An 18,718-nucleotide genomic window follows, 5' to 3' on the forward strand; every position below is an offset into this window, starting at 1 on the left:
CAGAGGCTTGACACAAGCAGGAAAAGGGAAGGTGGGAGCCGCCTGAGACCACAAGACTGGAGAAGGTCCCTGGAGGAAGCTGTAAGGGATTCCTAGGGGAAGCTGAAGGCAGGAGAGCAGCAAGTGGGGTTTGCTGGTTGAGGGCCAGGGCTGGAGGCAGGAGAACAGCAGAGGGAGTTGATTGTTGGCTTTTAAGCCAGAGAGCTGGAGCCAAGGGCCGGAGAGGGCTGAAGGCAGAGAAAGACTCACCTGCTGACATCTCTGAGCTGGAGCCAGAGGGCTGAAGGGTTCCCAGCAGAAAGGCACAGAAAGTTCCTACTAGGAAGAGTGAGGCTGCACTCCACCTGGAAGGGCTGAGGTGGGGTGGCTGTCCTGGTAAAAGGACAGGAGAGGTGTGACGAAGGTGTGGCAGAGGACACTGAAATATGGTATGGAAGGACTCCCAACAGAGAGGCTGGGGAGATTCCTATTGGGAAGAACAGGGTTTTAAGGACTATGTACACTGAGTATGAGAAGTAAATAATGTGTGAGACTTTTAACTGGCATTATATACACGGTATTTTGGTAATTAACTGGCCCTAAGGAGGGGTACTACTTAAGCAAGCGAACCTGTGTGAAAGGGAAACTGAGGCAGGCATACCTGTCACACCATGGCTAGGTGTAGGAGAGTACTCCAGGCGAGGTCACCCTACGACACCATGACAGTTACTTCCATCACTCCAAAATTTCCAAAAATACATAACTGGATGGCTCTTCTATTTTTTCTATTGCAACATTTCAAATAGTTCTGCTTTTAAAAGTCTATCTAACCATTTAAAATACTTTTAGGGATAGATATAAGCTTCAGAATCACAGATTTCCAATACCTCAAAGCTCAGGGGCATTTGGATCCTGGATTTTGCTCCAGACCACTATAAAGAGAGGAGTTATTTGCAGAATTAAGATCCAAGTTTGAATTTTGGACGCTTCTGAATTTAGAGGCGTTTGCTTTTATGGAAAAGTGTTAAAGAATTGAACAGGGATAAAAAAAACAGCATTCTATATTAATTACTCTAAAAGCCTATAGAATTTAAAAGTGAATGAAATCCTTTCAACAGATGCTTATGAACCATTCCATAGAATGCAAGAGAAATGATATCATTCTCTGTTAAACTATATAGGATAGTTAAACTATAGGAAAGACTTCATTTTTTTAAATTGAAGTCTTGAAGGCTTTTCTGTATGGGTGGATGCTGGGGTTTGGTTTGGGCCCATCTATAGTTATTTATCTGATCTTATAAATGAAACAAATGTTCTCTATAATCAAGTCCATACTCTCATGTTTTGCTACAGCCTCTATTTAATAAAAATAGATGTATCTTTTCAGCTGGTTTGAATTAAATGTGATACCAATGGTGACATGATCAGCACTTTAAATGGACAGAGATTCAATCATAGTCCACAATTAAAGTTTGAAATAATGTGTGTAGACAAAATTCTTCTCTCAGTTTCACAAAAGGGATTGCCAACATTCTGCTCTCCCTTCACGTCCGGGTATCACACTGACATCAGATCTTTTAGTGGATTGTTTCCCTGTTGCATTGGTCTACGCCCCTGTGTCTATACCAGGAATTTTTATGTTGGATGATGCAGTGGTAGAAAAGCGTGACCTTTGTTCACATTTCAGCTGTTTGGCTGCTGCACCTGCTGAAAATTATGGGTCTGAAAAATCCTAAACTAGATAGGCTATTTGTTGTCCTTTCATAGAGCTAAATCATTTTGCCTTTTCCAGATTGTGCTGTTTTTTGTTCGGATACCAGCTCTCTCGGGGCAAAACAGGAAAAGTATTTTAGGAAACAATTTGCATTTGAATACCTGTGTCTCCATTCTCCCCAAAGATATTGATGAAGACATCAGCATCTGTTCCACTGCCGCTAATATCTCCAGTAAACACTCTGACCACATACTTGTTAACTGCAAAGACATAGGGAGAAATGCCCAGCATATTAATAATACAAGACACGGATCAACATAAAGCACACTCACATACACCAGACCTGCCACAGTGTTGCAATATGCCTTGAGAGCACATGGACAATCTGGGATGCTAGGAGCCACTGTTCCTAATGATGACCCTGTGGTTAGTACACAGAATGCTATGGTAACTATTGCAACAGACTCAAAGAAAGAAATACTGGGATCACTGAAGACAGTGGGAGTTTTGCCATTGACTTCAATGGGGTCAGGATTTTACCCAAGGTGTGTATGACAATCATGGGGGCCAGGGTTTCATCCAATGTGGGTAGGACGATCCTGGTGTAGTACACGGGCCTCCTGGCTGTTGTAACACTGGCTCCATAGGGAGAGCCAGGACACAGACGCACACAAGAAAGTTTAGATAAAAAAAGAAAAAACGAAGCCTGGACAGGGAAATTGAAATACTGCCCCAAAACTTTACCAAAATTAATAATACACACTGATACCATCCCGCTGCTAGTAAGAGTGACAACATGAGTGGATCTCTGCTGGAGGGTACTGTGCACCCCCTTCCCTTGCATTAACTCTCCCCCCTTGCAAAAAATCCCTATTCTGCAAGGAATCCTCTGTGGGGTAGGAAACTGTTCTACAGAGACATCTGATACTTCCTACTTATTCTATCTAGAGTATTTATAATCCTCCCCATCATTGTATTAACCAAGCATCTTGCAGTTTCTCATGTATTTATCCTGGTAACTCCCCTCTGAGGCAGGGCAGTGCTATTATTCCCATTTTGCAGATAGGGAACTGAAGCACAGAGAGACTAAGTGACTTATCCAAGCTCACACAGAATGTGTGGGGCACAGAAAGGAACTGAACCCAGGTGTCCCACAGGCTAGAGCCCTAACCACTGGCCCGTCTTCTCTCCCATGGAAGGGTCCAAACCATTCTTGGAAGGTCTTTTCCCTTGGCAGATCTCAGTGAGTTTTGGGGTCCACCTCTGAGGGCAGGAAGAGCCCTTGGCTTCATTCAGTTCTTGGCTTTTTTACTGGAAGTTTGAACAAATGACACAAGTGGTACAAACTCTGATGCTGACACATGGCCATTAAACCAGCCAAGGTTATGTTAGCCTTGTTTTTCTGAAACATCAATGATTCGTGTAACCTAACCAACTGAACTTTACTCTGCAGCTAACTTTGCAACTTAGCAGACACCCAGCAAGGGCAAGCAACAACAAATATTTGGAAAAAAGATCAGTCAAGAGAAGAAGCACAAAGACTTGGAGGGGTCCCATCCTGCTACCTCATCCAGTTTAAAAATTCTGCTGCTTTCTAGAATATAAAAAAGTCATAAGTGAATGAAGGAATCAAGCACAGTATCTTTGACATTGCAATGCTAAACAGCAACGCTGTATCAAATGTAGCACTAAGGAGCCCGAAAATCACTTACGTCAATAACAAGCGCAAATATTTCCATTGCCCACGCTCTTTAAAAAAGGGGGTGGATGGGATTTTTCAGACTTGATCAAAAGGTTAGCCTAACCCCGCTTCATTGACATCAGTGACAAGACACCCAGTAACTTCAATGGGAGGAAATTTAGGACAATGTTGAGCAATGTTAAAAATCCCACCGTAGGGTAGTCGACTGACTGTATTGTTGCAGTACTTGTCTTTCTTTATAGCAGGTGGCAAGTTCCATTTATATTTAGACCTGAGTGAACAACATGCAGCAGCTAATTTATGCACCAATGGCTCTCGCACCACAACCAGCCTACAATTTCTTGTACATTTTTGTTATTTTATGTTATTTGTCAAATATTTCCTGGGTTATTAACTGCTCCTGGGTAGTTTGCCACAAGTCTTTAATATTCACATTTTGAGCTGTGTTGATGAGTTTTTATTGAACATGGAGGAAAATGCAACTGCAGAATTACAAATTTGGCAAAGGACTTGTGGGGGGCATATATAGTACCTGCCATAGCTCATATTTTAAATAAACTAAAAATCGAGTTGACAGCTAAAGAGCCCCTGTCAGAAAATATGTGACCACACAAAAAAATAATATGATTCAAAATTCCCTAAATAATCAATAAGAAGAAATAAAGGGGAAGAGCCTGGCTCCCAGTGATTCGTGAAGACTTTTGCCAGGACAGCTAAAGCAACAACAGGAAATGCAGACCCCTGAGAGTTCTCACGTCTAATAGCCAAAGACAGAGTCGGTACAGTTTAAAGTTTTGATGTTGCCGGCAGACTGCTGTGCCCACGTGCTATCAACAATAGGATTAAGCCTTCAGTACCCAATCTGGTGAAGCAGGACACATGCTCTGACCCTAAGAGAATCCCGGTGCAGAAGAGAAGGGGCTCCGGTACCAGGCAGTGAGTTTAAGTTTGCCTGACCAGTTCAGTGTACCCCAATTCACTTACGTCATATTCTGTATCTAACGTGCATCATGTAAGGTAACAATGGAAAAATCAATAACATTAATAACAATGTGACAATAACAGTATGATTGCTCAGAGCTCCAGTATGACACTGGAGAAAAGCCCGTTGAGAGTTTCTGGGTTAAGTTTAGAGGTGAGAGCAACAAGGGTGATGTCATGGTGGGTGTCTGTTATAGACCACCAGACCAGGAGGATGAGGTAGACGAGGCTTTCTTCAGACAAATAGTGAAAGTTTCCAGATCACAGGACCTGGTTCTCATGGGGGACGTCAGTCACCCTGACATCTGCTGGGAGAACAATACAGCAGTACACAGGCAATCCAGGAAGTTTTTGGAGAGTGTTGTGGACAACTTCCTGGTGCAAGTGCTGGAAGAACCAACTAGGGGCCGTGCTCCTCTTGACCTGCTGCTCACAAACAGGGAAGAATTGGTCGAGGAAGTACAAGTGGGTGATAACCTGGGCAGCAGTGACCATGAGATGGTCGAGTTCAGGATCCTGACAAAAAGGAAGAAAGGAGAACAGCAGAATACGGACTCTGGACTTCAGAAAAGCAGACTTTGACTCCCTCAGGGAGCTAATGGGCAGGATCCGTTGGGAGGCTAATATGAGAAGGAAAGGAATCCAAGAGAGCTGGCTGTATTTTAAAGAAAACTTATTGAGAGCACAGGAACAAACCATCCCGATGTGCAGAAAGAATAGCAAATATGGCAGGCAACCAGCTTGGCTTAACAAAGAAGCCTTCAGTGAGCTTAAACACAAAAAGAAGCTTACAAGAAGTGGAAGCTTGCTCAGAAGACCAGGGAGGAGTATAAAAATACTGCTTGAGAATGCAGGGGTGAAATCAGGAAGGCCAAATCACAACTGGAGTTGCAGCTAGCAAGGGACATGAAGAGTAACAAGAAGGATTTCTACAGGTATGTTAGCAACAAGAGGAAGGTCAGGGAAAGTATGGACCCCTTACAGAATGGGGGAGGCAACCTAGTGACAGATGTGGGAAAAACTGAAGTACTCAATGCTTTTTTTGCCTCTGTCTTCACATACAAGGTCAGCTCCCAGATTACTTCACTGGGCAGCACAGAATGGGGAAGAGGTGAGCAGCCTTCAGTGCTGAAAGAACAGTTTCAGGACTATTTAGAAAGGCTGGACATGCACAAGTCCATGGAGCCAGATGCAATGCATCCGAGGGTACCGAGGGAGTTGGCTGATGTGATTGCAGAGCAATTAGCCATTATCTTTGAAAATTTGTGGCGACTGGGGGAAGTCCCGGATGATTGGGAAAAAGGCAAATATAGTGCCCATCTTCAAAAAAGGGAAGGAGGAAGATCCAGGGAATTACAAACTGGTCACCCTCACCTCAGTCCCTGGAAAAATCATGGAGCAGGTCCTCAAGGAATCCATTTTGAGACACTTGGAAGAGAGGAAGGTGATCAGGAACAGTCAGCATGGATTCACGAAGGGCAAGTAATGTTTGACCAACCTGATTGCTTTCTGTGATGAGATGACTGGCTTTGATATGGTCTCTCACAGTATTCTTATCAGCAAGTTAAAGAAGTATGGGTTGGATGAATGGACCATAAGATGGATAGAAAGCTGGCTAGATCATTGGGCTCAAAGGGTAGTGATCAACAGCTTGATGTCTAGTTGGCAGCCGGTAACAAGCAGAGTGCCCCAAGGGTCGGTGCTGGGGCGGGTTTTGTTCAACATTTTCATTAATGATTTGATGGGGTGGATTGCACCTTCAGCAAGTTTGCAGACCACACTAAGATGGGGGGAGTGGTAAATACCCTGAAAGGTAGAGATAGAATACAAAGCGAGCTAGACACATTGGAGGATTGGGCCAAAAGAAATCTGATGAGATTCAACAAGGACAAGTGCAGAACCTTCACGTAGGACAGAAGAATCCCATGCACAGCTACAGACTGGGGACTGACTGGCTAGGCAGCAGTTCTGCAGAAAAGGACCTGGGGATTACAATGGACAAGAAGCTGGATATGAGTCAACAGTGTGCCCTTATTGTCAAAAAGGTTAGTGGCATATTGGGCTGATTTAGTAGGAGCATTGCCAGCAGACTGAGGGAAGTGATTATTCCCCTCTATTCGGCACTGGTGAGGCCACATCTGGAGTATTGTGTCCAGTTTTGAGCCCCCCACTACAGAAAGGATGTGGACAAACTGGAGAGAGTCCAGCGGAGGGCAACAAAAATGATTAGGGGGCTGGAGCACATGACTTCTGAGGAGAGGCTAAGGGAACTAGGCTTGTTTAGTCTGCAGAAGAGAAGAATGAGGGGGGATTTGATAGCAGCCTTTAACTACCTGAAAGGGGATTCCAGGGAGGATGGAGCTAGGCTGTTCTCAATAGTAGCAGATGACAGAACTAGGAGCAATGGTCTCAAGTTGCAGTGGGGGAGGTCTAGGTTGGATATTAGGAAAACCTTTTTCACTAGGAGGGGGTGAAGCACTGGAATGGGCTATCTAGGGAGTTGCTGAACCAGGGCGGCTTATCACACAGACACTCGGTGTATGGTTGGCTGCTGACTGAGAGCATCCAGACAGGGAACTATAGCAGCAGAGCATTTTAAGGCACTTAGGGTTTCAGGACAAGCGATAGCACAACCTCTCACTGATCTAGGTTGCACCTCAAAATGTGACACCTGTACAGAGCAGTTAACAGGATCAGGATCAGAATATAAGGGTCCAAAAAGACAGCAGAGAGAACTTCTTCAAGCCACAGCCAGAGCTGACCCACTTTTGCAAACAGCAGCTATACACTGACTTCCCCGAAGCAGGACCAGTCAGTGAGAGATATGATTATATAAATCCTTGCCAGATATGATGCCTTGAAGGTTTCATTGACATCTCTAGGACGCAGATTTGAGGCAATTACTTCATGGATCAACCATATAGTTGGAAAAGCTGGCAAGACCAAGTGCTGTGTTGCACAAGCAGAGGAGGAAGAAAAGAATTTTTAAAATAGTAAAGAAAAACACTTTCAGAACTATAATGCTACAGCCCTGGTCTTGCAAACACTTATGCATGTGCTTAACTTTCAGAGCTGGCCAGACAACATGAATTCTGTTTCACAAAAGAAAGAAGACATTTCAATATTTGTTTTTGTTCCACATCGGAATGAAGATGAGACCTTTCAAAGATTTGCACAAAGCAAGGAGAGAGACAGAGAAAGAGACCCGCTCCCCCCAGAATAGCCAATAGCCCCGTTGTTGGGCTTTCACCTGGGAAATGAGTGTTGTCTGATCACAACAAAACTATTTCCTGGTGTCCCTATATCTTCATAGTAACTACTTCACAGCCTGTGTAACCTGCAATACTATGCATACTACGCATGTACAACATCTACCATCCTCATCCTTTTCCGTACAAACACGTATGCTGTGCACTCCGTGACATTCCGGCTTCCACCGACACACCTCATCTAGCAAAGTGGCACTACTAAAGCAGTCCCCAGGAAGGAATTTGAGAGGTGTTACGTGGATGCTATCTCTGGAAAGTAATGGGCTGGCACTAACTGAGATGGCCCTACGTGTATTGAAGAAACAGGAGGTGTTGTAGTCAAACGTTTTATTGCCTTTTATCTTCCTAACAAACTCCGGTGCAGCTATCAACAACCAAGTGAACTGACGGATAATTCCACTTGGTGCCAGATTCAGTTTTCTAGCATTAACAGGTTTAAGGTTTGTTCTGTTGTGAAGTAGGAGATGCGTGAGTCTGTGGCACCATCTTAATTCCCAGCTATTCCACAGACCTCCTATATAACCCTGGGTAAGTCATCTCTCTCTCTCTGGGAATCAGGTCTCCATGTGTAAGATGAGGATAAAAATCTGCCTTTTCCCCCTCTTGTCTAGTTAAAATGTATCCTCTTTGGAGCAGGAACTGTTCTTTACTATGGAATATGTCCTGCACTAAACGCAATTAAGCCTTAATCTTGGCTGGGGCTTTTCAGCCCGACTGTAATACAAACAAATAATACATTTCCATTTAGTAACTCCATAGCATCCCTACTTGTTCTAAATTATTCTTATTTCCAGGCACCCATGACTGCGGACAACTTATGGATACATCCCGGTCTGTTCAGAAATTTGAAAACACTTTGTTATTTTCCTTTCAGCTTCAACTCAGTCCCTCCTTCCACTTGCAAATTGATGATCACCAGATGCCCTCTCAGCTATGTCACACTTTTCCATGAATTGTACAGTTCATTTAGCTGTCAGTTACTCATTGGATGTATGATGTCTGTCTCCTGAAAGTCCATAAGAGGGAATCTCATCAGTACAATTTTTTAATAGAAAGGGCTGGAGGTGTAGGGGGCAGGGGCTCTATTTTTGGCTAAGCTTATTTCAGCCACTAGATGGTGCCCTCAAGCATGTGCTGCCAAACTCATTTACCGCAATGAGCAGGGAGGATCATGCTCCCTTACTTAAAGCTACCACCTCCCACAGTGCGCCGCAAATCTCTCTGTTCTAAATTTCCGACTAGCTTCCTTTTGCGTGACCTACAGTGTGGCAGGTTACCAGCAGGGCATCAAACAATCAAGCAACAGTCCAGCTGTGTGATATGTAACACGCTGGGTAAAAGCCAGAGACCTAACTCTGGGCTGCACTGTGATTACCTAGCTAGATGAGTTCTAATCATTTCCATGCCATTTTACAAATGCAGCCGTGGGAGGAGGCTTTTAAAATGCATGCCCACCCTGAGGAAGACGGTGACTGATACTCCACTGAAAGTCGCAGCGGAGTGTGCAGCAAAAAGTCAGCCCTATTGCTTCTGAATTGCTGACACCGCAGCTTTATTGCAACCCTAGAAATTGAATCATAACCAGTCTGAAAAGGAGACTAATTCAGCCTAGTGGAAGAAGGAAGTATGGTCTTGTGAGCAAAGCACTGGCCTGTGACTCAGGTGATGGGGGTTCCATTCCCAGCTTTGCCATAGATTCTTCAGGTCACCTTCAAAAAGTCACTTTCTCTCTCTGGCCCAGATTAACAGAGGGACTTAGCAATGCAACACCTTTCGGGTGCCTAGAAGTCACAGGAACGCACTGCGATTCACAAAGCCTGAGTGAGGTAAGTAGGCTCCCTGTGCCATGAATGGAGAGACACAGACGCTTTAGACTGAGATCCACAAAAGCCAACTCATGTTAACTGGGGAGCTGCCTACGCTAGCTAATGGGAGATGCGATAAGAGGTATGTGCTAAATCCCAGCCCTCTCTCAGAGATAGGTGCCGAAGTCTGGGCTGCAGGGAGGTGCCTCTTTCTGCTAGCACATAACAAACTGGGGGAAGACGGGCATTTGGCCACCTAACTTGTGTGTGGGCCCTGATCCAACCGGCTCAGAGGCTGCCTAGATCTACAGAAAAGAGCAGGGGGAGGAGAAAGGCGAGGAAGGCGAGAAGATGATCTCCCCTATCACCTTTAGCTTACAGTAGTTAGGGCTCTCAGCTGGGATGTTTGAGGCCCCCAGTTCAAATGCCCCCGTCTGCCTGATGATGAGAAAGGATTTTAGCAGGGATCTGCCCCCTCTCAGATGTGTGTGCTAACCGCTGGGCTCTGGGATATTCTAACGTGGGACTCCCGCCGTCTCTTCTGTTGAAGTTATTCTACTTTAATTCAATAATTAAATATTAAACAGGCCACAGAAAGAGTGAGAATGACCGTACAGCCCGGGGTTGGGGACTGCACCTGAGAGGTGGCTGATTGCTGTTCTAATGCCTTATCCCTAGCCGGCAGATGGGGGACTTAAACCAGCATTCACCACATCCCAGATGAAGTTACTATCCACTGGGCAACAGGTGGAGACTGCTAGCTACCACCCCTTCCCACCTCCTCGGCTGTTTTGTGTGGAGTCTGGCAGCCTCTGAGCACGGTGACCAGACCAGGCTTCATATGCAAGTGAGGCAGAGGCGTGACGACATACTCAGAGGCAGAAACGTAGGTGCCCAGGGAACTTTTAAGACAAATACCAAGTAAGTTTAGGTGTCTACAGGGTTTGGTGGCAGCCAAGCAGGGGCTTTATGGATCACCTAAAAACCAGACTTTGGTGCCTAAGTCTGGGGGCTTAGGTCACTAAGCACCTTTGTGAATCCCATCCTCTGTGCCTCAGTAACTTACTGTGAAAGGAGGGTGGTAATTGTTCCCTGCTTACTACAAATGCTAGGGGCCCTGCAACGGGTGGTGTGAGACAGACGACAAGAACCCAGAACAATTCCCATTAAAGTTAAGGGAAAGACTACCCTTGGGCTCAACAGCTCACTCTCCCAGAAAGAGAGATGCTGGGCTTTTTCCTGCATAACAGCATTGCACACTGTCCAATAAAAGGTCTTTTGCCCCCGTCCTCCCCAAGAAAAATGTGGAATTCATCAGATCAGCAGGTCATTTCTGTGCCTCAGATTAATTAATTCCTGTCAAGAGTAATTGACGACTATCCTTTGTAACGAACTGCCGCTTTCATAGTCTGAATAGCTTCTCCAACTGAATATTTGAATTGGGAATTCAGACGGCATGTGTAATCGCAGGAGGTGCAGGAGCATTTGGAGACAGGGGATGTTTAGGAAGAGCTCCATGATGCTTTCATATTAACTGAATTTGACCACAAGTGGAGACTATAACTCTATCAAAATGCAGAGGGAAGAAACTCCAGAGAGCCTTTCCAGTGTTCGCAGCACACACATTTCGAAACAGCTGCTACGTCTGAAGCAATCCTGAAACAAAGCTAATTGGTCTCAAATTTTTTTGCTATGAGAATGCTCCAGAGTAATCGAGATGATTGTTATGCAACAAAACATACCAGTGGGAAAAAGGAAAATGATTGTTTCCTTCTTCGAATAATATGATTATTCTCCTTTTCCCAATGCCCTCCTGTGTTTAATTCAGCTGTTCATTTCAGCATTGTGCAGCCCAGACACCACAAGATTAACTAACCAGTGTGGCCTCAGTATGAAATTAAAATGTGCATCAAAATGTTTTTGTGGTGTTTTTGCTGGTCCCATGTTGGCCCCAGAATATGAAAGAGACAAGGTAGGTGAGGTATTATCTTTTATTGAATTAATTTATGTTGATCCACAGAAGTTGGTCCAATAAAAGATATTACCTCACCCACTTCATCTCCATCAAAACGCTGAGTATATATGGAACCCAATAGGGACATTCCTGCTAAACAGTTCATTGGAAACAATCTACAGATGAAGCACTGGTGTATTGGGTTGAGTTCCTTTAGTTTTTCTTAATTCTCACAGGTTTCAAAGATTCTCATAAATTTTCATTGGTTCAGCCTCACTCAAAGTCCCAATCCAGCAATCCTAGTAGTGCAAAACTCCCATTAAACTCAATGGGAATTCTGCATAAAGAGGGCTTGCAAAATCAGGCCAAAAATCTAGCAGGATCTCCCCAATTTGTATCCCAAGTCCAAATCCAAAGAGCTTTGCTATACCATTGCTTGAAGCACTGTGCCTATTATTAAGAAATATTGGCCACAATTTAAGATATTTAAGTCCTGGTTCAGCAAAGCACTTGAGCATGTGCTTAAGTCCCATTGAATCAGGATGGATTTGAGCGCATGCTTAAAGTTAAGCACATGCTTAAGTCCTTTGCTGAACTGAGCCCGAACTGTGTCAAGAACTCATAATTCCTCACCTGAGCTAATATTAAAACATAACAGAAGTTAGTTGTGAAGTCTTATCCTATGCTTCCTCGTAGCAAAAACTAAAACAAGCAATCCTCATAGTTAGTCTCTGAATAGCGCAGATTGTGTCTAGACTCAACTCAAACACTCACAGATTATCTAACACATGTTAATCTTCCATATATAGATATACATCCCAGACAAACAAGTTCTCAGTGATTTGGTCTCTTTTTGTAGATAAATTCCAATAAAATTTGAAGAAACTGTATTCTGTGGTCCTACGGATCATCGTCTTCGTTTTCCTCTGATTGTTGAGGGACTCACTCTCTCTCTCCCTGGTTGATCTCACTCCCTCACTCTACACAACAGCGTACCAGCAAGTGGCTATGAAAGCATGTGAAGAAGCAACAGACCCACGTCAATATTCAGTTTGGTCAGTTGAACTCAATACTTTACTATTACAGGAATACTGGCAACATTGTTTTAAGCAGATTGCTTACACACAGAAACCCACTCAGGGTTTGTCACTACACCCCATTCATAACCATTCAATTAAAGTTATGCTCTTTTAAGGACGGCAACTTTGTTAGCTGTATTACTTAGACATAGCATAGATACAATGTTCAATTTTTGCCAAATAAATAAATAAATAAATAATCTAAATCAATGAACAACTCATGGCACTTTAAACGTTGAGGATAATATATACACAAAATTATGCTGGCTGATTCCTCCCTCAAGTTTCTGATGAACAATGCATTACATCTGCTTCCTAACAAGAAGAATGACATGTTTGCCCAATAGCCCTTTAGATTTCTGAAGCATAATGCAGCTCCATTGTAACCACATTTATAATTTATAAGATGGATAAGATTAAACTTTTCCCAAAGAAAGAATTATCACTAATTAAGTGAATGGAACAGTTAGATGGTTTGAGCTCACACACGGGGTACAGTCATAGTTTTGTCCTATTCTAAATATGCAGCATTGTCAGGGTTTGCATAAACTGTTATCCACAATGTTTATAGCCCATTGTGTTTGATCTTTAACAACTTTGGAGTGTTAACAGCCGAGGAGCCAACTGAAAATGAGTCTTTGGTTCTGAACACAATCACAATAGCCAAATTGGCAGGATTTTATGAAAACTTTACGATCTATAAATCAGCATTAACTTAAACTATAAATTTATTTCCAGGTGCTTTTGCTTCTTTATTGGTCCTAAGGCTTAGAAAAGTAAAAGGCCCTTTTGAAAATTGGTTTCCTTGTTTTCTCTTTGTAAAAGAATGTTCTTACAGGATTAATCTAGATTAGGAAAAGAGGTCTGGGTTAGGTCATGGTCAGCTAACATGCACTAGATAACCCCGGCCTAACCACAACCTTTTCCCTAGTGTTCAGGCAGGCTAGAAGTTACATGGTAGAAAGCCTAGGGCAGACCTCGACCAGCTAAACTGAGGATAAAATTATTAACCCGTGGCTTCATAAGGGGAAAGGTTATGCTATCATGTTAGCAAATCCCAATCACTTTTCTTCATCTAGACAAAACCTCAGTGAATTTAGTGCTGCCAAAAGGTTGACATCCTTGGAGCATGAAGACCATTAAACCATAGAGTAGGTACAGCAGACAATAACAGTATAAGCTTCTTCTCACTCCCTGCCAATATTTCTCAGTCCTGACCTACATGGACACCTCTGAAGTATGACAAGGCAGTTCAATATCTGTGACAATTCAGTTGTTGGTTTTCCATTCATTCTGCCAACAAGGAGCCAACTGGTCCCAAAGCTGGTGCTGATTTTTTTGATGTGGACACACTAGGAACCAGATGGCTCCTCCATCCAGCTGAGGAGGTCTAGACACAGGTTTTTCCAGAGCCTGCCAATGTTGCTATGAGCTTCATCTAAACAGGGAAAAGAACATCAGCCATGGGGATAGGTCCAAAGCAAGGGGAGAGCTCCTGCCACCTCAGAGGCCGAGTGCAGGCTGGGCAGCGAAGGTGCTTCCACCTTTTGTTTGGCAATGCTTAACCTCAGTCAAAAAGTGCTCCAAACACTGGTGCTTTAGCAGTGCGCCTGGAGCAGTGCATTATGTCCCAATGTTACTATTCTCAATCCCCTTAAAATTGGCAGCAATTTTCTTTCCTAATGAGGGTTTGGTTCAAAGTCATTGACACCAATGGAAAGTCTCCCACTGACTTCAGTTTAGATAAGGCTCCTTGTGCAAAGGTTCAGTTGCTGTCATGTAACTGACAATTCACAAAGGGAAAGGAACAACAAAAGGTTGAACAATATCCCTTCCTTGTAATTAATATCTATGCTGTAAATTAATCCAGGCCACCAATAGCAGCATTTGGGTAAATAAGAACTTGTGGCACCATAATTGTCCAGGGACCATGGGCATATGGTGCTGTGTGTACAGATCAGGAAGCCGGGAGAGTAGAAAGAAGACGTTCTGGCAGACATATCAAATGTAACATGTTCTCTGTACCAATGCAGCTGCACTGCTGTAAGATCGCCTGTGTATCCACTCTATGCCAACAGGAGAGAGCTTTCTATCGACATAATTAAACCACCCCCAATGAGCAGCAGTAGCTGTGTGGGCGGGAGAAGCTCTCCCACCGACATAGCGCTGTCCACATTGGCGCGTACGTCAATGAAACGTAGGTTGCTCAGGGGTGGCTTAGTCACACTCCCGAGCAACATAAGTTATACCGACATTAGTGTAGACATAGCCTGAGACTCTGCAAAAATAAAGGAAGTCTCCCCATCAAAATGCATTGTTTCCTACAGTCCAGATCCCATACAAGCCACAGAAAACCTGCACTTCTTCGCAGTCACCTATGTATTTCATGACTGAAAAATAAACCGTCAATACTGAAAGGTGATGGGGATCTCCAGACGAAGACCATAGGAGGGATTCAGTTGAATATGGTGTGTGAAAAGGAGTGGAGAAAAAGGAAGGGAGTCTGTATACCACAGAAGAATGTATCAGGTCAATACAGCAATTGTAGGTGGAGAGAGGAGCAAGAAAGCTCTGTCTCCAGCATCTGAGCCTAAAACATTCACAAAGAAGGACTTAAGGCTCCCAATGATAAAAGAAAGAAGAACAGAAGGAATCTGGAAATATATCGGAGACAAGAATGCCTGTCTGGTACTCTGCCAATCAGAATGTGGCTTTCATAGGGAATAACTAATCTTTAGCTACACACACACACAGAAACACAACATCACCTGTGCCCATAATTATTCATTTGCCTAGTAGCCTGGAAAATACCAGTTTGCCAGGATTAAATGTATCAGTCTAATCCATTTGAGATTTAAAAAAAAAGGCTCTTAGGGCAAACATCTTGTGCCTACAAGGAAAATCATATCACAATCTCATTTCAGAGCACCATGATTCAGATGGAGCTAAATGAATTCAGATACATTTACATTCGTGTTTGACTGGTTGACAGGTCACCTCAGCAGCCTGTGAATGCTTATCTTTCATTAATTATGGTTCAAGGGGAACTGCAACCTAAGATGGCTGAACTCGTCCTCTTCTGTTACAAATTCATACCTAGTGCCTGGAAGGCATCCAATCCTTCCTTTGCTTTTCTCGTCTCTGGACTAGATCCAGCTCCCTGAGTTCATCCGGCCAATTGTGTCATTTACAGGCTGCAGAATTTCAAAGGATTATTTTCTAGTAGATAAAAATAAGCTAAATAGATGACATGATGGCAAATATTTCTGCAGAAATTTCTACTGCCTCTCTTCTTGTAACTATGCAAGCTCCTTGGGTCAAGAACCCAGTTATTTACATCCCTCCTGTATGTACAGTACCAAACACAGTGCCGTTGACCAGTACAGAATATGAAATCACTTCATCAGATTGATAAGCACGTGAGGCTAGCTCATCAGCTGGTGAAAATCAAGATTGCTCCAGTGACTTCAGTGGAGCGGTGCTGATTTACACCAGTCTGGCCTGAGAGTCCTTTCTAGCCCTGTTGACTGTGTAAGTCAGCATAAGCAGAGAGGTGCAGGAAATCACACACTTACATTTGAATCAGCTGCCCCAAAAAGGAACAATGATGGACTCAAAGACGTGGTTGTGTGGTTTGAAGGATCCACTGAGAAACAGCTTGAGCAGTTTTTGTTTGCCCTTGAGGGATCTCTCTTGGATTGAGCACTGCTTTCAACCATATGTTACCTCCTTCCAATCCCTCTAAATCAGTGTTTCTCAACCTGGGGGGGTCGCGAGTGCAGGGCCGGCATTACGGGGTGGGAAAGAGGGCAACTGCCCAGGGCCCCATGTCACAGGGGGTCCTGCAAAGTTAAGTTATATGCTTCAAGCCCTAGCCCAAGCCCCTCCACCCAGGGCTGAAGCATGTAACTTAGCTTTGTGGGGCCTCCGGCAATTGCCTGGCCACCCCTTAACACTAGCCCAGGATTATTGCTAATTTATGTCATGATATTTAAGGTGGGGGGCTCACAATTTTTTCAAGTCTTAGTGAGGGCGGGAGGTTGCAATTTTTTTTTTTAAATCCAAAGGGGGTCACCAGTACAAACACTGCTCTAAAGTATCACAAACGCTTCTATTTCACAGATGAAATGGAATAAAGAAGCAGCAAAACATATCAGAGCACACGGTCCCAATGGGCGGCATGTAGTCATTGGGTGGATTTTTGGCTGAGTGCCTCCAGACATTGTCTCATTCGAACCCTGGAGGGTCCTGCTCTGATAAATGACTCCCACGTGCCTTTTTTAAAAGAGCACATTCATTGTGCACACACTAACTTTTGAGCGTTAAAGGATGTTTCATATTTCTTTCATGTATGAAGGACACAGCTCATGAGTAGGACGAAAATCTTTAAAAACACAGTGCAAGAACAATCAGTGTTACGGCCTTAGTAATATGAAGTATTTTCTCCATCAAGTAACTTCTGATGGAACCCTAGCAACTATAAGAACACTAATAATTCGCACTTAAATAGCATTGTGTGGGAGGTGTCATCTGTGCACGACCCTCAAGGCATAGCATGGCACTGCCGCAGCCCTGCCTCAGTTTCCCCAATGGAATCTTCCACACCCATCAGTTATGGGTGTGCCTTAGCCCTCCTGCTCAGTCACTGAAAGAGTTCAACACTGCAGCAGCTCATTAGCCCTTCCTGGCCATTGTGGGGTTCATATACCCCCTCACAAGCACCTACCTCTGGAGGATTTCAAAGCACTTTATGAAAGTGTACCCTCATTGCCAAGAAGGCTATCGGCATATTGGGCTGCATATGTGGAAACTGAGGCACAAAGGCCTGATTGACAGCATTTGGAGCAAGAAGTCCATTGCTTATCTGCTGAAGAGATACGGTAGGTAACAGAAGCACAAGCTTCCCCCAACCACAGCCCAACCAATCTGCCTTTGCTCTTTCCTCAAAGCCAGGCCTAAGGAGGAGAGGCTAGTTCAGTCTCCATGTCCACAATTAGACTGTAGTGTCATACTCACAGGGTGGGCAGGGGAAGTTCAACCTGCCCATTAGCAGTTGGAGGTGAACTCCTGACGTACACAACCTGCTGGTTAGTTTGCAGGTTCAACTTTCACATCTTGCTACCAGGTCACATCCCTACTCACGTTACGTACACTGTATGTCACTGCCTGGCACACACACTATCAGCTTGGGAGTACATGTCTGGTTTGCAAGCTGTGCTGGCCTGATTTCAACATCATTAGCTTAAAACACTCTGCAAAACAGGCACCAGTTCAATAACGATATCATACATGTTCACTCCCAGGTATCCGAGAGCCGGTGTAGAGTTACAGCCAAGAGGTTGGAGTCTATAGAAAGGCTCCTTGGAGAATGCTACCAGAATTTGGAAATGCTTAATATTCATGCACAGAATTGTGACCATCTTCCTTCCAGTGCTGTGTAATTAGACTGCGCTATACTTGTTCTTCTATTGACAACGAGCCACAGCGCTCAGCTGCTCAAGAAACACTTACCTTTGGGCACATCCATGGGATTTAGGCTGCCAACCAGATCTCGGACATAAAGTCCATCGCCCTCATCCTTGCTCAGCCAGTTGTTGCAAGAGAAGTAAAAACGGAGATGAGGTCTGTTCATGTCAGTTACTACCACCCGGTCCAGGAACCAGCTTGCATTCATTCCCGTGTTGTCATGCTCAATTCTACAGCACAAAGAAGGAACAAAATATACCCAAGGGTTTGGATTTGTTGGTTCGATTTTTGACAGAGACTAGCACATTGATTCTCCGGCACATTTTATATTAGGCAAGGTAAGAGCAGTGGCACCCAACCAAGGATGCTGGGGGCGGCATGTGTCTCCTGTAGGTTTTTGCACTTGCTCAAAGTTCCATAGGCCACAGAGCCAGGAAGAGCCAATGGCCTGATGACTTTTAGGCATTAGTCCCACACTAAATCAATGTGGCTGCTGCCGGAGTGGTCCAGGGCATTGCTCTGGCTGCATGGTCACAACGCCATTCAAATTGGATGTGGCTGCCCCTCTTTATGGATGAAGGGGTGGCTGGTCAAATGCTGTTGCAACCTGGCACATGGGGAGACTGCTCTTGTGTGGCAGAGTGCAATGGCGTCTGCAAAGAACTCCTGGAGACACCGACGTATGCTTTGTGGGATAAGAAAGAAGGGAGACCCCCCTGGCTAAAGGAGACCAGGGATCCCTGTGGGAGTGGGTGGGGAATGAACAGAG

At 44.2% G+C, this 18,718-nt stretch overlaps 1 protein-coding gene across 1 annotated transcript in view; it reads right to left on the reverse strand.

Annotated features, from left to right (window-relative positions):
- Positions 1–18,718, reverse strand: part of LOXHD1 (lipoxygenase homology PLAT domains 1) — a 264,458-nt gene that overhangs the window by 151,224 nt on the left and 94,516 nt on the right. Inside the window, exons 9-10 of the mRNA XM_067545371.1 lie at positions 17,995–18,179; positions 1,855–1,953 (exon numbers count right to left, since the gene is read on the reverse strand). Coding sequence (XP_067401472.1) covers positions 1,855–1,953; positions 17,995–18,179 — 284 coding nt within the window. The remainder of the gene's footprint in view (positions 1–1,854; positions 1,954–17,994; positions 18,180–18,718) is intronic.

The sequence above is a fragment of the Emydura macquarii genome, unplaced genomic scaffold (assembly GCF_026122565.2).
Source record: "Emydura macquarii macquarii isolate MOO-44397 ecotype Brisbane River unplaced genomic scaffold, CSIRO-AGI_Emac_v2 contig_1045, whole genome shotgun sequence".
In the NCBI taxonomy this organism is placed as follows: domain Eukaryota; kingdom Metazoa; phylum Chordata; order Testudines; family Chelidae; genus Emydura; species Emydura macquarii.